The sequence below is a fragment of the Rhinatrema bivittatum genome, chromosome 3, assembly GCF_901001135.1.
Source record: "Rhinatrema bivittatum chromosome 3, aRhiBiv1.1, whole genome shotgun sequence".
NCBI classification, from domain to species: domain Eukaryota; kingdom Metazoa; phylum Chordata; class Amphibia; order Gymnophiona; family Rhinatrematidae; genus Rhinatrema; species Rhinatrema bivittatum.
Genome location: NC_042617.1, coordinates 163,646,802 through 163,669,425, shown reverse-complemented (window position 1 = coordinate 163,669,425; position 22,624 = coordinate 163,646,802). Strand labels below are relative to the sequence as shown.

At 46.7% G+C, this 22,624-nt stretch overlaps 1 protein-coding gene across 1 annotated transcript in view; it reads right to left on the bottom strand.

The window, feature by feature from the left end:
- RYR2 (ryanodine receptor 2) overlaps positions 1 to 22,624 on the bottom strand; it is a 1,771,220-nt gene that overhangs the window by 1,243,290 nt on the left and 505,306 nt on the right. Inside the window, 1 exon segment of the mRNA XM_029593907.1 lies at positions 12,217 to 12,231. Coding sequence (XP_029449767.1) covers positions 12,217 to 12,231 — 15 coding nt within the window.

The window sequence follows — 22,624 nt, the reverse complement described above, 5'->3', positions numbered from 1 at the left end:
TAATAGATAGGGGATAGGGGTCGGAGAGGGGAAAAGATAGGAAGGATAGATAGTGGTATAGGGAACTGGGGAAGCCCTATTGCGTTGCTTTGTAAAATCCCCATCCCCCCCGTGCATGCGAGTCAGGGGCTGCCTGTACATGCACACGGCCATCGGATTTTATAACATGCGCGCACTGGCACAGGCATGTTATAAAATCGGCATGTCCACGTGCGTGTGCCAGGAACCACGCGCAAATGATAGCACAAGCGCGGGTCTTAAAATCGACCCCATACTGAATAAGCAAACTTTCAAAATTAGAAGGAAAGAAGTCACTGACTTAAAAAACTGTTTTCAATTTTATTTTTCAAAAGCTGAAGTTCATCATTAGTTTGATTTTCCAAAGAACATGAATGTTTCCAAATTTGGATACATAAAACATTTGACCGTCAGAAGATTATGGACTGGATTTTAAAAGCTCTACGCGCGCTGGGCCTATTTTATAAAGGCCTGGTGACGCACGTAAAGTCCCAGCACGCGTCTAAGTCCTGGGGGCTTTAAAAAAAGGGGCAATCCGGGGGCAGGGCCAGAGGCCTCCGGCACAGCGGCCATTTGCTCCTGTGCCGGGGAACTGCGTGCCGGCAGGCTGCCTGCGCGCGCAACCTGCGCCTGCCCAGAGGCAGGCACAGAAGGTAAAATAAAAATTTGGGGGGCTTTAGGATAGGGCTGGAGGGGGATAGGTTAGGGGAAGGGGTGGGAAGATTAGATTAGGGGGGAAGGGAACGGGTGAATGCCACAGGCGTTGGCGCAAGCAGGGTGCACAATTGTGCACCCCCTTGCACGCGCCGACCCCCGATTTTATAACTGCGCACACCTGCATGTATGTTATAAAATCGGGCGTACCTTTGAAAATCTACCCCTAAGTATTTAACTAACAGCCTATAAATATAAATCCCAGTAAGACAGATTTTCTTCTTGAGTTTTTAGAATTGTTATAGAGTACTTAGTGTCATGATCAGGTAAGGGATGGGTCAGAAAATCAGGGAAACAATTTTCAGACTGTCCACTTTGGGGCAAAAACAAAGATACTTTTTATATGTGGACTTTCTACCAATATTCATAGAGAACATGCATGTTTATTTTACTTCTGAACTTTCAGCAGGTACAAAGGACCTGCTGACATTTGCTCCAACATTTCTGTGTCTGGGCAGACTTTTGATGGAAAATAACCCACATAAGCTTGAAAATACAATCTACTGAGTAAATTTTCAAAGAGATTCCGGGTGAAAAACAGCCATATTTATATAGATGCTGTTTTATAAAATACTTAAAAATCTGCATGCAAATCCAGTACCATGAATAGGTTTGAAAGTCAGTCTCTTTGTGTATTATTTTCCCATCCCTTCCAAAACATGGCCCCGGAACCCTTCTCTGAATGTGGCTAAAAGTGTGCATATTGTTTCCAAATGCACAGACTTTCAGCCAGCCTGAGGGAGATCTCCTTTCAGGCAGCCAATTTTCATCTTGTAAATTGTTATTTACCCACACATATGACTGCAAATCACCCTCTAAAAGAGAATCATTGGAATAAACCAACAGAAAAAGGATTGCATAGCTCGTGACAACAAAATGTATTTTTCTGTATTCATACTCCTTCCTGTAAAAATGATCTCTTCATCATGAGATAATGTGTTTACAGATGACTAAAGTTTAATAGTTCCATTTTTATTATTTTCAAAAACAAACTCAGATTTTAAAACACCGTGCATTAGGTATGGTAAAAAAATGTCCTTTGTGAAAAACAGTATCAGAGTTGTGCTTTAAAAGACATGGACATCTTGGTCTTATGAGCACCTGTGCTGAAATCAGATGTTTAATTAGCAATGTACAGTCAGCTAACTTCTAAAGTACAATGTGAACAGCTAACAAATTAGTGTCCCATGGGACATCGAGAGGTAATCGGAGGACACATGGAGCCCGCTAATGGGTTGTCCATAGAAATCTGCAGCTTTCAGCAGATTATGCTGAAACAGAGCTGTTTAGTCCTATCATTAAAACCTTAAAACAATTATCACTAATGACGTGACTTTCAAGCAGACTCCAAACGGAGAACAAATAATATACAATACTAACTTCTCTGTGGCACACAAGATCCTGTCAGGGACATAGAAAAATGACTCTTTTCTAAGCAGTTAACAAGAAGCAGCATGATTCATAGCTACAGAAGCACTTTTTATTCAATTTTAGTAACAGTCCTAAATAACCCATAAATACAGCTGAAAATCTGAGAGTTCACCCTTGCTCCCTCTCATTTTGTTTTTCCTCTTTCATTCTTTAGATTTTAGCTCTGTTGTCCCTTAGCCACTGGTTCTCGGTTCCAGTGAATGCAGCAATCCATAGGCCTTGTAATTCAGAGTATCCAAAATATGCAAATCAATGTTGAGATTACTTACCTGATAATCTCGTTTTCCTTAGTGTAGACAGATGGACTCAGAACAAATGGGTATAGTATGCTTGTGCTAGCAGTTGGAGACGGATCTGACGTCAGCACGGGTGCATATATACCCCCACAGGAAGCGTAGCAACTTAGTAATCTTCCTTGCAAAAGCTGTTATGGATGTGTGTACTGACGCTCAGTGAAAAGTGAAACAGGATTCCACTGACAGATTGATAGTAGCTGGAGACTGCCAGCATTCCCAACCGGAAGGCATTGACACCTGGTAGAGTGTACGCTCTTATGGAAACAGATGACATGGCTTACTTTGAATCGGTGAAACCCATGTACCCAGGCAGCTGGGCGGGATGCTGAGTCCATCTGTCTACACTAAGGAAAACGAGATTATCAGATAAGTAATCTCAACATTTCCTGTCGTGTAGCCAGATGGACTCAGAACAAATGGGATGTACAAAAGCTTTACTCCCAGCCTGGGCGGGAGGCTGCCTGAGGACCATGTAGGACCGCCCTCGCAAATGTTGTGTCCCCCTGGCCTGGACATCCAGGCGGTAGAACCTGGAGAAGGTATGGAGGGAGGACCACGTCGCTGCTTTACAGATTTCTGCAGGCGACAGCATCCTGGATTCTGCCCAAGATGCCGCTTGTGCTCTGGTAGAATGAGCCTTGACTTGTAGAGGCGGAGACTTCCCGGCCTCCACGTAAGCTGCTCTGATAACTTCTTTAATCCAGCAGGCGATGGTGGGCCGAGAGGCCGCTTCCCCTTGTCTTTTCCCGGTGTGCAGGACGAACAGATGGTCTGTCTTTCGTACTTCTTGTGTCATTTCCAGATATCTAGGCAGCATTCTGCCGATGTCGAGATAGCGTAGCAAACGCCCTTCTTCAGATTTCTTCAAACCCGCCGTGGTAGGCAAGGATATAGTTTGGTTAAGGTGAAATTGTGAGACCACTTTAGGTAGAAAGGAGGGAACCGTGCGAAGATGGATAGCCTCAGGAGTGATTCTGAGAAAGGGATCACGGCAGGACAGTGCTTGTAGCTCTGAGACGCGGCGTGCTGAACAGACCGCCAATAAGAACACCATCTTCAAGGTTAAAGAACGGAGAGACAGGCCCCAAAGGGGTCTGAAGGTGGATCCCGCGAGGAAATCCAAAACAAGATTGAGGTTCCAGAAGGGCACAGGCCACTTCAGTGGCGGACGAATATGCTTGACTCCTTTCAGGAAGCGAGACACATCTGGATGCGTGGCAATGGTCTTGCCATCCCTCCTGGGGCCGTAGCAAGACAGCGCAGCCACCTGAACCTTGATGGAGCTGAGGGAGAGACCCTTCTGAAGTCCATCTTGCAGGAAATCCAGAACAATAGGGATTGTGGTCGCATGTGGATTGGTGCCATGAGTGTCGCACCATGCTTCAAATATTCTCCAGATCCTTATGTAGGTGAGGGAAGTGGAAAACTTGCGTGCTCGGAGGAGTGTATCTATCACGGGCTCCGAGTAACCTCTTTTCTTCAGTCTAGTCCTCTCAATGGCCAAACCATAAGAGAGAATTGAGCCGGGTCCTCGTGGAGGATGGGACCTTGACGTAGAAGGTCCCGGAGAGGAGGCAGGGGAAGGGGCAGGGGAAGGGGCTCCCCTGCCAGTAGTCTTCTCATGTCCGTGTACCAGGGTCTTCTTGGCCAGTCTGGTGCCACTAGAAGAACTAGGCCCCGGTGTTTCTGAATCTTGTGGATGATGGCGCTCAGCAGAGGCCATGGAGGAAAGGCGTATAGCAGAGTCCCTGGAGGCCATGGCTGAACCAGGGCACCGATTCCGTTTGAGAACGGGTCGCGCTTGCGGCTGAAGTAGCTGGGTACTTGAGCATTGGACTTGTCCGCCAGTAAATCCATGTCCGGAATCCCCCAGTGATCCACAATCATCTGGAAGGCTGTGGGTGACAGCTGCCACTCTCCCGGATTTAGGCTGTCTCTGCTGAGGAAGTCTGCCGTGGTGTTGTCCTTCCCGGCAATGTGGACGGCTGAGATGTCCTGAAGATTCGCCTCTGCCCAAGCCATCAGCGGGGTTATCTCCAGAGATACCTGTTGGCTTCTTCTTCCGCCCTGACGGTTGACGTATGCCACCATGGTAGCGTTGTCGGACATCACTCTGACTGCTCTGTTCCTCAGTCTGTGAGCAAATCGTAGGCATGCCAATCGGACTGCCCGGGCCTCTAGACGGTTGATGTTCCACTCTGACTCTTCTGTGTTCCACCGCCCTTGTGCGGTGAGTTCTTTGCAGTGTGCTCCCCAGCCGCTCCGGCTGGCATCTGTGGTGAGCAGAGTCCACGTGGGTGAGGACATCTTCGACCCCCTGCTCATGTGGTCGGACTGCAACCACCACTGTAACTGGGTCCGTACTCTGGCTGGCAGAGGAAGGTGCGTGGAATAGTTCCGCAAGCGGGGGCTCCAACGAGAGAGCAGGGAGTGTTGTAACGGTCTCATACGGGCCCTTGCCCAAGGTACCACTTCCGGGGTGGATGCCATGAGGCCGAGAACCTGCAGATAATCCCAAGCAATGGGCCGACTGGCTCCCATCAAGTACCAGATACGCGTCTGAAGTTTTAACCTTCTCTTGGTGGTGAGACTGATTGTGTCTGCCTGGGTGTCGAACTGTAATCCCAGGTATTCCAGCGACTGGGAAGGCTGTAGGCAACTCTTGCTGAGGTTGATTACCCAGCCCAAGCTTTCCAGAAGGGCGATCACTCTGTCGGTTGTCCGATAGCTCTCCTCTCGTGATTTCGCCCTGATCAGCCAATCGTCTAGGTAGGGATGGACCAGAATTCCTTCCCGTCTGAGTGCCGCTGCTACCACTACGACCACCTTGGTGAAGGTCCGCGGTGACGTGGCCAACCCGAAGGGCAGAGCCCGGAATTGAAAGTGGCGTCCTAGAACCTTGAAGCGGAGGTAGCGCTGATGATCCGGATGGATCTGGATATGCAGGTAGGCTTCCGACAAGTCTAAGGCCGTGAGGAACTCTCCTGGCTGTACTGCGGTCTTGACGGAGCGCAGAGTTTCCATGCGAAACCTCGGGACCCTTAAGTATCGATTGACTGGCTTGAGGTCCAGTATGGGCCGAAAGGTGCCCCCTTTCTTGGGTACCATGAAATAGATGGAATAATGTCCAGAATTCACTTCCCATGCAGGTACTGGGATGATGGCTTTCAGGGACAGGAGCCTCGCCAAGGTAGCTTCCAATGCTGCCTTCTTGTGTATGGGACATGACAATTCCACAAATTTGTCCGGAGGGAGGTGATGAAAGTCCAGATAATACCCCTCTCGGATGATGGCGAGGACCCACTGGTCCGATGTAATCTCGACCCATCTGGGGTAGAAGAGGGTTAACCTGCCCCCTATGGCTCCGTCCCCCAGATGAATCGGCGGATTCTCATTGTGAGGCGCGGCCGGGACCTGAGCCCGGGCCTGCTCCCCTCTTGCGCTGCTTGGTCCGAAAGGACTGATTCCGGGCCTGAGGACACGGTGCCTGGTAGCGACTCCTGTAGGGAATGAAGCGCTGGGAGCTTCTGCCCCTGGAGGGCCTTGGAAAGGCGCGCTGGTTCCTTCTGACCCGATCTTCCGGCAGTCGAGGTACTGGAGAGGCGCCCCATGTACTGGCCAGTTTATCAAGGTCGCTGCCAAATAGGAAAGAGCCCTTAAAGGGCAATCTGGTGAGGCGTGTCTTTGAAGGCGCATCAGCTGACCATCTCCGGATCCAGAGCTGCCTCCTGGCAGCTACAGAGGATGAGATCCACTTGGCTGTTGTCTGGACTAGGTCTGATGCAGCATCCATGAGGAACGAGAGAGCTGACTCCATGTCTGCTGCAGGAGCGTTGTTCCTGGCCTGTGACAAACAGGCACGCGTCACCACTGTGCAGCAGGTTGCGATCCACAAAGATAGAGCTGCCACCTCAAAGGTCTGTTTCAGAATGGCGTCCAGTCGCCGGTCATGAGGCTCCTTGAGGGCCGTCCCCCCTTCAACTGGAATGGTAGTGCGCTTGACCACAGCGCTAATCAAGGCATCCACCTGAGGGCACGCCAGCAGCTCCTGAATAGCCGGTGCCAGTGGATACATGCCCGTCAGGGCCCGACCCCCTTTGAAGGAAGCCGCTGGTGCAGCCCATTCTAAATCTATCAGCTGTTGTGCCGCCCGCAAAAATGGAAAATGGTGGGCTGTAGGACGAAAACCTTCCAGTAGGGGGTTCTGCGCAGAGGGTACCGAAGCGCTGGGACCGGTAATATCCAACTCCGCCAGGCACTGAGACACCAGATCGGAGAGATCCTCTTTAGGGAAGAACCGCCTCATGGTTCTATATGGCACAATCCCTAAGGGAAGTTCCCCTTCGTCCGGGAGTTCGGACTCGTCCAGTGAAACCTCCTCATCCGACTGATCCGGACTGTCTAGCGGCGGGAAGTCCCGCTCACGATAAGGGCGTGAGGGTCCAGGAACAGGATCCGCTGGAGCCACAACCGCAGCAGCAGCCGCAGCAGCCGCCGCAGGAACAGCAGAAACAGCAGAAACAGCAGGGCCTGGACGGGAAGCTGTGTGCATCTGTACAAAGGCATGAATCCCCTTAAAGAGATCCACCCAGGAAATGGAAGCAGCCTCTAATCGCCGGGGTACAAGATCCCCCGGGATTCCAGATTGGTCGAGACTGCCCGCTAAATCCGGGGTAGCCCCTGGGGAACTGTCAGCAAATCTTGGCTGAGACTGGTCCTGGCCCGAGGGTCCCCCGGCCTCCTCACATTGGGCACATAGGGAGTCTGGCTCTTCACTGTGCGTGGCTCTAAGCTGGCATGCGGAGCAGAGACCGAGGGCTTTAATGCCGGAGGCAGGAGGTGCCCCTGCTGAAGACGCTGAGGCGTTCTGTTCCATTGAAAAAATATGCGCTTAATGAAAAGCGGCACAAATAGACACTTACTATAGCAGGCGCTGAATAATAATATGCAGCAGCTATATACGCGTAACAGAACAGACGCTCAATAATATGCGGCAGTTATATATGCTTAACAGAACAGACGCTCAATAATATGCGGCAGCTATGTACGCGTAACAGAACAGACGCTCAATAATATGCGGCAGTTATATATGCTTAACAGAACAGACGCTCAATAATATGCGGCAGCTATGTACGCGTAACAGAACAGAACAGACGCTCAAGAATAAGCGGCCGCAATATACGCTTAACAAAACAGACGCTCAATAATATGCGGCAGCAATATACGCCCAATGATATCCAATATGCTCTCAGCAATGGGCAGCTTAGCAACGTACGCTGCCAAAGAAGCAATGTGCTCTCAGCAAAACGCGGCTTAGCAATATACGCTGCTCAATAAGCAATGTGCGCTCAGCAATATGCGGCTTAGCAATGTACGCTGCCCAATAAGCAATGTGCTCCCAGCAATATGCGGCTTAGCAATATACGCTCAATGATATGCAATATGCTCTCAGCAATATGCGGCTTAGTCATAGACATGCGCCTATCACGGGCGCTCAATACCTTACCAAGGCCACAAAATGGCGTCCTCCACGGCGTGCCACGCCGCCGATCCTCGGTTCTTCGGAGACCAAAAGTAAGAGATGTATGCCTTACCTGATCCTCGGCGCTTCCCGGCTGGAACCCGGGCGGTCTCCGGCTGCGGGGGGAGAGGGCAAGTACCTTCACCGCCGCGTTTGAGGATATACACCCGCTGCCTCGTCCATGCCGGGACCGAGGCGCCTCGCTCGCCACGCCCGAGCCTCGCCCGGGGGCTACGTCCCTGCCGCGATTCGGCCACCGGACCGAGGACTTAGACCTCCGGGGGATCACGGAAATCACCCCGGGAAACTCAACTGGGGGAGGGACCTTAGGGTATCACCGCAGGAGTGCGGGGCTCGATGGTGCTGTAGAAATTTAGTAAAAAGAAAGTAGAAAGTAGATTTGGAAACACGCTCAGCGAGCGTGCAGGCTCTCCAAACTGCTTTGGAGACGGAAATTACTAAGTTGCTACGCTTCCTGTGGGGGTATATATACACCCGTGCTGATGTCAGATCCGTCTCCAACTGCTAGCACGAGCATACTATACCCATTTGTTCTGAGTCCATCTGGCTACACGACAGGAAATCTGGGTATTTTAGACCAAATCTTTCTCATGTATATTCATTGTGGACACACTGAAAAAAAAAAAAAAGAAAGAAATCCAGACCTGTGTGGGAGACAGGAGGATCAGAGATCCAAACCACCGCACTAGGAACACAGAGACAAAACAAGGGAAGATAACGGCATCCAAACTAAAGACCAGAACCTCCAGAAGTTTAAAAAGAAAAGAGAAGCAAGCAAGACATCAGTCATAACTCAGGGAATCATGGTTCCCAAGATGAAAAAAAGATCTGTAGCAGACCTTTTTCAAACCAATTCTCACAATTGCAACCATGTGGATAAACGTAAACAAAATGTCACAAATTATTGACTGAGCTCCACCACCATTCATCAGCCAACAATTTACAAGAGACAAAACACCCAAGCATTTTCTTATAGTACAATCATCCTAAATAATTATATTAAAGGGGTAATTTTCGATTTATGCACATAAAAGGAAAGCTATAAAATTGCCCAGTATTTGAGCTCATAAAATTAAGTGCATGACCCGAATTTGCTCATACTTTTATGTGCACCTCGACAAAAACTTTCAAAGCAGCACGCAGGCGCACATTGATGCATGTTCATCAGCGCGTGCCCAAAAATGTGGCCATTTTATAACTTACACACATGTTGTAAAATAACCAGGGTGCAAGCACATGTGCATGCAATTTTAAGTGTGTGCGTGCCCAGCTACATCAATTGGGCTTCTACCGCACAAGTCAGGGTATTTTAAAATAGGCACGCCTCCACGCCATTCCCAGTTTCACCAGTTCATCTACCAGCTCACCCGTCTACAGTTAGGTCCTCCAACACCCCTGATTTAATAGCCTGCACTCCCCCTAATTAACCCAGACCCTTTAAACACCTCCAAAACAGGTGTTTTTTTGTTCTTGTTTTTTAAACTTGCACCTCCTCCATAGCAGAAATAAACATACACGTCAGTGGACCTGCACACGTGCCAGGGCGCATAAGTATTTACACACACATCTCTTGGTCGTGCCCCGAAATGCTCATGTTCTGCCCAAAACACACCCCTTTATTCAAATCAAGTGAGATGTACGTGCTGTGCGAGAAACATGTGCATCTGGGCAGCTTTTTAAATTCAGTTGGCGCACGCAAGCCCGACTTGTGCGGATCCCTTCACTGATGTGCATGCTGGGCTTTTAAAATCTACCTCATTTTGACCTAGATTCATTATTTTGCTATACATTTTGAATGAATAATGCCCGCAATACAAAAAAGGAGCATGGTTAGGTTAATTTTTGAGATACTGCAACATGTTATGCATAGGTATTTGAGAGGGAGGGGGGGGAAAGCACACATATTAATCAATTACTTATACCACTGTCAACTAGTAATTCGAGGTGAGATTTTGGTGGTTGGCTAGAGTTTGGGGGGCAGGTTTACATGTACAATCAGAGGTACGAGCAGCACAATACCCATCAGTAAAGATTTGATGTGATTTGGAGCGAGGAAAGGTACACAAAGATGAGGTTTGTACGTTGTATTCTCGACCAAGTTTGATGCACTCTCTACCTAGCTGCTTTTAAAGCTAAGGCAAGAGTACATTGTACAGATCTGATCTTTGTGTACCTTTCCTCAATCCAAATCACATCAAATCTTCACTGATGCGTACTGTACTATTCATACCTCTGATGGCGCATGTAAACCTGCTTCCCAAAATCTAGACCACCACCAAAACCTCACCTCAAGATACTAGTTGACCCTCCTACAGTAGTATAAATAGTTGACTAATATGTGTGCTACCCAAGAGGCTCTTGCTCGCTCTCTCTCCTGCCTGAAACAGAATTTGTGATATTTATCGCAAATTCCAAGTCAGGCATAACACCAAGAAAAAAGGTGTAGTTATTTCCGGTGTTAAACACCCCTCATTTTCATAAACTCCTCCCTTTTGACTACATTTTAGAAATTTGCATACGCATCTCGCAAATCGTTTTTTTATCACGGGCATTATGGCGTTATAGTGAGCGTTAGGGCCTTAATGTCTGCGTTAAGGCCCTAAAACATTTTGATGAATGACCCTCTCTGTGTGGCATTTGTGCGGCTAAAGTTGGGATGAAGTTAGGATTTAATGCATACTTTTAATTTTAAAAAGTATGCATGGAAATTAACATGCACAAGGTATGTTCGGCAAAGAGCAGGTGTAATTTTATGAGGGTGAGATTTTGCACATTATTTCAGATGATTTTCAAAGCAGACTAAGACCCACGCGTGTTTATGTGCATGCGCTTCCTGGCACACGCACATGGACGCGGCTATTTTATAACACGGGTGCGTCTGCGTGCCCGTGATATAAAATATATCTGCACGCACATGCGCACGGATTTTAACATCCACGTGCGCATGTGCGGGCGGGTGGCCTCCTCCGCACGGAGGGGGGGTAAATTTTAAAAGGCAACGCGCAGCGACACGAGTAGTGCTTCCCCAGTTCCCTCCCAGTCCGCTTCAATAAGGAGCGAACTGGGAGGGAACTTCCCTATACGCCTACCTAACCTTCCTACCCTTTTTCCCTTCTCTTCCCCGACCCCTAACCCCTTCCTAGTTACTCACGCTTTTTTTGTTCGATTACTTACTGCTCCTCGGGAGCAGAAGTAATCTCCACACGTCATCCAGCTGCCTGCGTGCGGTTCCCCAGGATAGCGGCTAATGGCGCTGTCTGACCCGCTTCCCATCCCGCCCTTTTGCAGGGCCTGGCACTTCTTCGCATAACAAGGGTTACGTGCGTGGCCGGGCCCATTCTAAAATACAAGCAACGCGTGCAAGACCAGGCCACGCGCAGGCCTTTTAAAATCGGGCTGTAAATTCCCTTTGAAAATTGGGCTAACTTATGGAATTATTTGCCTACTTTCATTGCCAGCTGTTTGAAAATTACCCTTCCCACATCTAATCTCTCTTCTATCCCAAAAATACAACTAAGGCTCAGATGCACTAAAGAATTTGTTCCATTGTGAGCCAAATATTCAGCACCACTTAGCCGGTTAAGTTCAGTCTTAGCTGGCTATGTGGTGCCATTTGAATATCCATATACAGTTAGCAGCTGCCATGTAGCCGGCTAACATTTGATCCAACTGAAAATTTGGCTGGCTAAATAAGGAGCAAAATAGGGGCGTTCAGGGAAGGGGACATTTGTCCAGCTAACTTAAACAGAAAGTGCTGATATTCAGTATTATCTGGCTTAGGTAACTGGGTAAGTCTAAGACTGCTATTCAGCTGTCCTAAAGTTAGCGGATAAACTTCCCTGGCTAACTGTAAGATAGCTGAGTATATTCAGAGGCGCAGCCATGCCACTGAATATCTCAGCCAAGTCAGCATAAGTTTATCCAACTGACTTTGTGTTGCCAGATAGTGGCTGAACATTGACCCCTTTGTGTCTATGGGTAAAATATTTAGTACATCTGGGCTTAAATATACAGAAACCCAACTTGTAAAAGCTTTGACTTATAAACTCTTTTAAAAATACTTAGTTTCTTATAGGACTTTGATAACATAGATAAACCCGTAATCCTGGTGACCCTCCATTTTTACAGTCACAGTACCAAACTACTTACATTCAATATCAGACAAGTAAATTTAAATTAAAATGCAGTTTAAGGGTAAAACAAACATTGGCTTACCTTCATCATCAATTTCTGCAGAAACATGAAAAAATGGAAAGGTAAAATAAGATTGTTTTCTTTGTCAGTTCAGCAAATATACTATGTTGTTCAAAATGATTAATGTGAAAATTTTAAACTGTATATTCAATTAATGAACTTCTAACAAAAAGAGAAAATGAGGAATCTCAAATTCTCACAGACTAAATTAAAATACATATAGGAATTGAGTTATTAATCTCATTTATTATAGTTGATATATAAATATATGTAGACATTTTTACATAATAGACACATGAAAAACAATCCACAGCTCTACAAAATCCCAATCACCTAAATATCATCCAAAACTGGTAGAAACACCCAAAAAAATCAAAGCAGTATCTCCACACGTCCATTTCACCTTAGAATCTGTGTCAGGAGGCCCAAAATCATTTTTCTCAATAACTGCATATGGAGATAAAAATTCACAATCATCCAGCATGAATCTTGAAAGGATATTGGTTAATTCGTTTTTCTTCTTCCAGTATTTTTTTCAGCGAATAACATCACTAATTTCTAGGGATGTGCATTCGTCTAGGACAAATTACCGTAGGCAATTTCAGTGAAATAGCCTAATTTGTCCTGGTTCGGGAAGCCCGAAACCCGAACAAGTATTTCCCAAAATTTCAGGAAAAATTCATTTTCAGGTTTAGTGCGTGCTAACGTAAAAATGTTAACGCGCACTAATCCGAAATTCGGGTCCCCATGAATTTAAAAGGTCCGAACCGCAGGAAATACGAAATTTCCTGCGGCGGGCCGAAATTGAAGCCCAAACCAAAAGGTTCGGGCTTCGCACATCTCTACTAATTTCACATTCATCCACTAGTACTGGGGAAATGTCTGCAAATGGGTTTGTTTCACACAATTAGGGCCCTTCATTTTCAGTTTTTTTGTTTTATTTTTCCTGTAAATTTCAGTGTTATAATAAAATGACTTTTCCACTGATTTTTCTCCTGTTTGTTATAATAAAGTCATTTTCTACTAATTTTATTTTGTTATAACATTGAAATTCCCAGGAAAAATAAAATGGAAACTGTAACCGAAAGTCCCTATGAGATATGCACACACCATAGGGGTAATTTTACTCGCTTAAATATACTTTACTTGTGTAAGTGGGCTTTTGAAAATTGCCACGATATATGCCATTGAATTGCCCATAGGTGTTACAAGTGAAAGTGCATTTTAAGCATGTAAATGGGCTTTTGAAAACTACTACATTATATGCTAATTTAAATGCATAAATTGTTTGGAAATTACTCCTCATGGCAGGAATAAACTTCGCTCATGAGCCAAGGTATATCAGGTATAAATGCAATCTCTCAATTTTACTGCTAGTGCTCGTCTTAGTTTCTTGCATTGTGCAAAAAAAAGTGCTTTCTTCTGGAGTTCAAAGGGTCACCTGTTAGATACTCTGTGAAGGTAATTTTCAAAAGGATTTTCATGTGCAAATCTGGATTTTACATATATAAATGGATTTTTGAAAATTGCAACTTTGGGGATAGATTTTAATACATGCGCTCATGCGTCCATGTGCATGCACTTCCTGGCGCACACCCATGGATGTCCCGATTTTATAAAAGCAAGTTTGCTTACCGTAAATGGTGTTTCCGTAGATAGCAGGATGAATCAGCCATGCTGTCTTGGGCTGTCTGTCAGGCCCGGGAAGGCAGAGCTTTCCAGAGCTGTTACAAAGAGTTCAACTCTGTGCAGCTACGCGTGAGTTCCCGCTCAGGAAAAGCAGATTCTCCTCAGTCTGTGCATAGCAGTAGCTTAAGTTAATATCCTTTACCTGGCTGTCCAGGGAGGTGGGCGGGTCAGCATGGCTGATTCATCCTGCAATATACGGAAACACCATTTATGGTAAACAAACTTGCTTTTTCCCGTCGATAGCAGGGCTGAATCAGCCATGCTGTGTTGGGAGTCCCAAGTTAAATGGTCACGCTGTGGAAGTGTTGTTGTTCATTTGTATCCGTAGTGTGACCTATGATTGTGGACAGCTAGTGCTAAAGATTATGTCTGTAGGGTATTAAGTACTGCCCTGCCCACTTTGGAATCATCTGTTGATTGTTGGTCCAGGCAGTAATATGCTGTAAAAATATGCAGAGAGCACCATGTTGACGCCTTACATATGTCAATTGGCGTAACGTGACTTAGATGGGCAGTTGAAGTGGATACTGCCCGTACCTGATGGACATTTGGTGTGGAAGAGAGCCATAAACCTCTCTTCTCGTAACAAAGTTTTATGCACTGAACAATCCAACTGGAGATAGTTCTCTTGGCCACAGGTTGACCTGGAGCATTTGGGTTAAATAAATATGAGGAAAAGTTGAGAGGGTCTGGACTCAATTTTTGTTCTGCTCTTGTAGTAAGCTAGAGCTCTTTTACAATCCAACATATGTAGCAATCTTCTCTCTCATTTTTATGAGGTCTTGGAAAAAATGTTGGAAGCTCAATAGATTGGTTGAGGTGGAAGGCAGCAACCACTTTCGGAAGGAAAGTTGGGTGCGTCCGGAGAACTACCTTATGGTGGTAGAATACCAAGTATGGACTGTAGTGAACTAATGCTTGAATTTCACTGACTCTCCATGCAGAAGTAACTGCTATCAAGAAGACTACTTTCCACGTAAGGTATTATATGTGGGAAGACTCCATAGGTTTGAATGGAGATAACATGAGCTGTTCAAGTACAATGTTTAAGTCCCATGGAATTGCTGGTTTCATAACTGGGGGTCTAAGGTGGGCTAGGCCCGTCATGAATTGAGAATCTATCGGGTGCATGGAAATCGATTGACCATTATGGAGGACATGTAATGCCGCAATAGCACTCAAATGAACTTTCACAGAAGCTGTAGCAAGCCCCGCTGCATATAGTGTGTGTAGGTATTCTAACAGTTCTTCAGGTGGGCAATGTCGCGGGTCAAAGTGGTCCTATGCACACCACGTAGTGTATCTTCTCCATTTGAACTGGTAATTACGTCGTGTGGATGGCTTTCTGGCTGAAAGTATGACGTCCTGTACAGTGTAGGATAACCCCATCTCTGCTAGTAATGACCACTCAATCTCCATGCACTCAGGTGTAATGACTTGTGCATGGGGTGTAGAAGAGATCCCTGGATCCTGTGACAGTAGATCGCTGCAATCCTCGAGTTGGATTGGGTCATCTATAGACAACTTGAGTAGGAAGGTGTACTAAGGTTGCCTGGGCCACGCTGGTGCTATCACAATGAGGTCTGCCCTGTCCTGTATTTACTTCTGAATAGTGCAAGTGAGAAGAGGAATCGGTGGAAAGGTATACATTAGTCCTCCTTTCCAAGGAATGAGAAAGGCATCTTATGGAATTCTGTGAGGGCTGTGTTTTAGTGAGCAAAAGTTGTATACTTTTTTTTCTGGTCCATGGCGAACTGGTCTATGATTGGCACACCCCAGCGGTGGAAAATCTTGTTTGCCGCTTGTTGGTGCAGTGACCATTCGTGTGGTGAGAAAAATACGACTCAACCTGTCCGCCCATGTATTGACAATCCCTGGTAGGTAAGTCGCTTGGAGGAGAATTGAATGAAGAGCTGCCCAGTCCAGTATGAGGATCGCTTCCTTGCAAAGGATCCATGAACCTGACCCTCCTTGTTTGTTTATGTAGAACATGGCTACTTGATTGTCCGTGTAGATCATTACACATCTGCCCTGTATTTGTGGAGGGAACGTCTTGAGGGTATTCCTGACAGCTCTGAGTTTCAGAAGGTTTATCTGGTATTTGGTTTCTCGCAGAGACCATTGACCTTGCGTTTCAAGGTGGTTGAGATGGGCTCCCCAACCCTTGTGCAAAGCGTCCATTGTGAGAACCACATTGTGAAGTAGCGCGCAGAACACGGCTCCTTTGGTGAGTGTTTGTCGTTTTAACCACCAATCTATGTCCACTTGCATCTCGCGTGTTAGCGACATAACCTGTGATAGTGTTGACAGTTTTGTGACCATTGTCTCCTTAATCCCCATTGGAGCATGCATATGTGAAGGCGAGTATTCTGGACTGTATATATGGCTGCTGCCATATGTCCTAAGACTTTAAGGATTTGACGTGCCATTAGTCGAAGTGTCCTCTTTAAGGTCTTTAGTAGTTTTCTGAGTTTGGTTTTCCTGTCTTGTGGAAGGAAAGCTCTGCTTTGATGCGTAACTAGCTGAGCCCCAATAAACTGAAGAGTTTATGATGGGTTGAGACTGGATTTTTGGAAATTTACCACTAATCCCAATGTTTGCAGACAGTATATCGTTTGGGAGACGTGAGATTGAAGAATCATAGAGTTTGATGCTACCAAAAGCCAGTCGTCTAGGTATGGAAAGATTTGTATTCCTTGTTTCCTGAGGTGGGTTCACCATCACTACCATGCATTTTGGGAACACTCTGGGTGTAGCCGCTAGGCTAAATGGTAGTACTTTGTATTGGTAATGTTTACCATTGAATTGGAAACAGAGGTAACACCATGACGTCGGATGCATTGGAATAGGCGTTTAGGCATCCTTGAGATCTAGTGAACTCATCCAATCGTTGAGTTGCAGAAGAGGCAGGATAGACTTTAAGGAAACCATCTTGAATTTTTCCCTCACCAGGTGTACTTGTTCAATTCGTACAAGTCCAAGATAGGGCGTAAATCCCCTGTTTTCTTGGGAATGAGGAAATATGGGGAATAGAAACCTTTGTCCCATGATGCATGGAGAATGGGTTGTATTGCGTGTTGTTTGAGTAGTTGAGTGATTTCCTGTGCTAGGTGTGATTGGTTCTTCTTGCTCTACTTGGTATAAACAAGAGAGGGAAGGGGTGGTTGGGATGTGAAATGAAGGTGATAGCCTTGTTGCACTATGTCCAATACCCAGCGGTCCGTAGTGATTTGCTTCCAAGCATGGAAAAATGATGTATCCTGCCCGCTATGATAGTTTGCGGTGGTCGCCCTGCTAATTTTAAAAAGATGATGGCGCCTTGGCTGTAGATGTTGATGCCTGAGAATGTGTGCGTTGGGCTCTAGGCCTTCCACGTCTATTTTGCTGTTGAGGAAGCTGAGACCGTTGAGGCTGCTGATATGGTTGAGGTGGATGATATGGTGGATATGGCCTGTACTGCCTCCTTTGATATGGTTGTCTCCTAGGTGGTGGATAAAAATGCCTGTGAAATGTGGCATATGATGTGGGGTTAACAAGTGATTGCACCAGGACTGACTGCTCTTTTAATTGTGAGACTGTCTCTTGCAATCTATTTCCAAAGAGATTGTCTCCATGACATGGAAGGTTTGCCAGCTTGTCGTGGACATCTTCACGTATTGCACTTGATCTCAGCCATGCAATTCTACGCGCTGATATTGCTGACGCGAAATTACGGGAAGACGTCTCAAACGATTCATAAATTGTTCTCAGGAGGTGGCATAGTCCCTCCTCCATGTCTTGTATTGGTTGAGGGAAACCCGAAGAGAAATCTGAAGCTGGCAGAAGAGTTTTTCCTTGTTGTAAGCAGTCGTACAGGTATTGGACAATGTAAAATTGGTGGTGTCCAATATGCGCATTTAACATTGATGATTGAAAGGATTTCTTGGCAAAGTCGTCCAAATATTTATGATCTCAGCCTGGTGGATTATTAGAGTGTGTTCGAGTCTTCTTAGCACTTTGCATAGCCAACTCAACCACTATGGATTGTGGGGATGAGTAGAATGGTGACTGTTTCATCCTGTATTTGAGGTCTATTTTTCCAAACACAGAAGTGATATTGAAAGGGGTTTCCCAAGATTTCTCCAGGACTGCATCTAATACACTGTGAAATGGTAGACTAGTCTGCTCAGTGGGAAGGTCAAAGATCTTCAGTAGACCAAGGGTTTCTGAGCGAGGGTCAGGTACTTTTTGTACTTCTAATTTTAGAGCTGAACCTACTTTATCTATGAACTTTGGGTAAGTAAGGTTCTCTGGGAGTGAGTAAGGTTCCTGTGGTTCCTCAGGAGGATCTGATGGGTATCCTGTTGAGGAGGTAGGAGAAGACGGGATAGAAATGTTATGGTTATGAGGTGTTGGAGTGGATTCTTGGGTACTGCGGTGATTGCCACTCCCACGGGGAGGAGCCCCATGAGGAACCGCAGTACTAGGCCAGACTCAAATCATACAGACACAGAGAAGTTGTATTTATTTTACAGCTCGATAGTACTGCCTGGGGAGCAGGCAGCAGTGAAGGTAACCCAGTGAAGTAGTCCAAGGGTCCTCAGCAGAGGAGACCAGTCTCACACTCGAGTAGGTGATAGGCAGTGTGGCGTAGCAGGGACAGGTCCCGGATGTAGACACAGAGCGCTGAAGCTGAAGGTAAGACAGACTGAAAGGGTTAGTACTCACTAAAGCAGAAAGCTGTATATTGAAGGTCCTAGCAGACAGAAGTTATTCAGTGGCAGGCACCAGATTAAGGAGAGCAGGCCCTCGAGGAGCGAGTACCCATTATCCCAAGATAGGTACCTGAAATAGAGCAGAAGGGCCCCCAAGGAGCGGGTACCCAGGTTAGTGAAGAAATACCCTGAAGGGCAGAGAGAGCTTCCTGCGGCAGCTGGGAAGCGGCAAAGCAGCTTAGACCAGAGGCAATCCAATCCTTGCTAACTCAGTTTGTTAGCAAACAAAGGGCAGGCTAAATACCAGGATGTGATGACGTCACTCGGAGGGGATGCCCCCGAGGTTCCCGCCATGACGTGGATAAAGACGTGGGTGGCGTGCGCGCGCACACCCTAGGAGGCCCTCAGGAAAATCATGGCGAACACCATCACCGTTGCTGATCCGGGGACACCGGAGAGAGCGGCATGAAGATGTGGCAGCAGCCATCTTCCCAAGGCTTGTGGAGAAATAAGGAGGAATGGTGAGGCACAGAGGTCGAAGACGTCTGAGACCGACTGATGCAACAGAAATTGGTTGTTGCGGTACTATGGGAGATACTGGTTGCTCCGGCTGGACCGGGTAGGAACCGGTGATCCTGGAGAAATACTTTTAGGCTGTTGAGAGTGATCCCTTGAGCAGAAAGGAGATTGCAATGGATCCAGTGGGTAAGGAGAAGGAAGTTGGTATGCTGATTATAATGAAGCAAAAAGTCCAGATAGAGTAGAGGAAATCTGTGTCAGGGCCTGCTGTGCTAATTCTGGCATTTGAGGAGGCACTGTTAACCTTGGCTCTAATCGTGGAAGGGATGGAAGTAAGTTGTGAGGATCCCCTGGAACTGGTATTATCGGTTGTGGTGGGAACTCTTCTTCCAGGCCTCTCCTTTTATGTATGGGTTCCTGTAATCCTACATCTTTGTGTCGAGTGTGTGAAATTGATGACACATTGAGAAAATTTGTAAAGAGGATGATGAGGATCGAGATGAGTGGGAGGAGACATGTAGCCATTCTTCTTCTGAAGCAGTGTGAGACAGAGGAGATTGATGGCCAGCCGAGCTATGTGGTAAAGGTGCCATCTTTTGTACTCATTGATGTAATGAATGATCCACAGGTGTAGAAGTACCCGAAGTATGCGGGTGAACGCTATGTTTTCTCTTATGGGTATCGTGATGCAGTGCAGCACTGCCGGGGTCAGGAACAGCCCTGGCACCATAGGATGAAGTCAGATAATACCAGAGACAGACAGCAGAGGACGTTGTGGGAGACAGTGAAAACTACAACTCCCAGGTTCTTAGAACCACCACCTGACCCTTGGGTAGAGCAAGAGAAGAAACAGGTGTCAGAGTTAAAGGATAACGAATCAGACACAGCTGAATCGATGGAGTTGGAGGAAGGGGACGGGCCGGCATGGTGGCAATGGCCAGAAAAGGCTAGCTCCTCGGGACAGGAGGAGGAAGGGATGGAGGTAGGTTCTGGGGGAGAGGAATCCTCCAGCTCAGCAATGGATACCAAGTAGCCAGGAAGGGAGAGGGTTACAAATGATACTTTAAGGGAAGGTTGGGATAAAGGGCTTTAAAAGGGCATGTTGGGTTTAAAGACTTGGCTCTTCGACCAGGCCTACGCAGACCATTTAGAGGAAAGAAGTAGTTAGAATGAATAAGCGATTATTCTTAAGTTTTTTTACCAGTCCTTTTATTAATAATTTTATTTTGTTTAAATATCTTATTGTATTTTAACTACCAGAATTTATTGTTGCTTTTATGATTTAATGATGTGAACCGTTGTGGTGTTTCTTGCAAATGACGGTATACAAAAATTTTAAATAAATAAATGCTTAAAAAGAGGGTTTTTGACTTAATAGTAACACTGGTCAAGCACCAGCCATTAGGGAGCGGGAGTGCCTGGATACAGAACTGGATGTTCAGGCACTGAGTTCCCAAGAACTGGTGGAGGTGGGGGTGAAGAAGTAAAGGCAAGGAACATTTTAATTGCCTTATAAACTGTTTTGAAGAAAACTGTGTCTTTGTACTGTCTTTTGATTGGGGGTGGTTTCATCACCCACTCCTTCTAAGGGGAACCCTGAAGCCCAGCCGAGAGAGGGCCTGTTTAGGCCAGGACCTGGGGAGTTACGAGCGGCTGGCTGGTGCAGGGGCGAAGAGTGACTCACTGAAAATGTAATCAGGGATCCAGAAGAGTGGCAGAGCCGGGCAGTGCGGGCGGCGAGGCATTACAGTATGTTTGGTTGTCCTATGTTCTATTGGTCAAATTGTTGGTAAGTGACCCTCTTGTCTTAACTTCTTGTTAGATCCAGGAAATCTGGAGTGCTATGATTGAGTTTATGGGCTTTTTTGAGTGAATGCGTCGATTTTTGCACTTTTTCTAATGGGTGCGTCGGCAGCATTAAAGGTGTCGGCGTCAATGTCGGCACTGGTAAGTGAATCGGCACAGGTTGCTGTGTTGGCGTCGGCAGGCTCACCGGTACCGGGAAATGCATCGGTGCCGGAAGATGCGTCAACTTGGAAGGTTGCGTAGACACAGAAGATCGCGCTGGCTTTGACTTATGTGTCCGCTCCGAGGCACTGGAGAGTGAGTTGTGTGTCGCCCCCAATGCTCGCAGAGGTTGCGTCGATTGCGGGGTGGATGCCTTTTCTGCTGAAGTGCCCTACCTAAGTATCTTTTCTCAGCACTTTACTCCCTTACCCAAGCCCGAGGAGGAAGGGCCTAGAGAGGCTGCCCTTTTTTGAATCGGCCTCAGCTGTTTCTTCGGTCCCGGAGAAGAGTACGATACTGAGGGGGGGGCATTAGAACTTCGAGCCCTTTTTAAATTTTCGATTTTGTCTGCCCTTTGGCGTCTTGCCCTGGTCAACATCCTTCCACAATGTCTGCAGATAGCCTGATCGTGGTCTGGGCCCAGACACACGTAGCAGGCAGAGTGGCCATCCGATGACTAAATGACTTTGCCTCAGGCACAGGGTTTGAACTTCGATGGCCTGGGCACATTACCTTCCTTTCTCACGTGTGATTCCGCTCTGTTTTTTGAAGTTTCCGTCGCTGAAAAAATATTTTCCCTGAGGACATGAGAAGCTCCGCATGCGCTCCCATGAGCGGGAAAAAACAGACTGAGGAGAATCTGCTTTTCCTGCGCGGGAACTCACATGCAGCCAAACAGAGTTGAACTCTGTGTAGCACCTTTGGAAAACTCTGCCTTCCCGGGCCTCACAGACAGCCCAAGACAGCATGGCTGATTCAGCCCTGCTATCAACGGGAAACATGTGTGTGCTGACACGCGTATAAAATCTGTAGGTCGCATGATAGATTTTATAATCCACGCAATCATGTTCATGTGGCACACGCAAGGTAGGTGGAATTAAGCAATTTTCCCGTGGGGACACATCCCGGGCTTCCTCAGTTCCCGAACCCCTACCCTCCCTTCCCCTCTCCTCCTCACCCCCTAAATCCTTTCTCCTACCTTAATATTTTTTTGTTTTGTTGCTTACTGCTCCAACAGAGCAATAGCAACTTGTGCACGCCGGCTTCCCTTCCCCGGTACAGCAGCAAATGGCCGCTGTACTGGCCACCTCCAACCCCGCCCCTCCCCCAGACTGCCCCTTTATTTGGGCCCGGCACTTTGGCGCATAACAGGGGTTACGCGCATGGCCAGGACCCTTTGAAAATGCGCACAAGGCCTGGCCACGCACTTTACTCCTGTTTTCCCCACGCACACCTTTCTTAAAATCTACCCAATAACTCCTTTGAAAATTCACTCTATCAAGCTGAATTTTCAAAAGGCTTTATGCGAATAACTGGGCTTTTGAAAATTGCCCAGACAGGCTACTTTTGCACGCATAACTCCTTTGAAAACACATTCCTCTATTATGTTTTCAAGCCCTGAGGAGCTTACATTGAATACCATCAAAGTCACATGGAATCTGCTGCCTGCAAAATTTTGCTGAGATTTTTTTTTTTTTTTATGGGGGGAAATTTCCTGATATTTGACGATATATATTTGT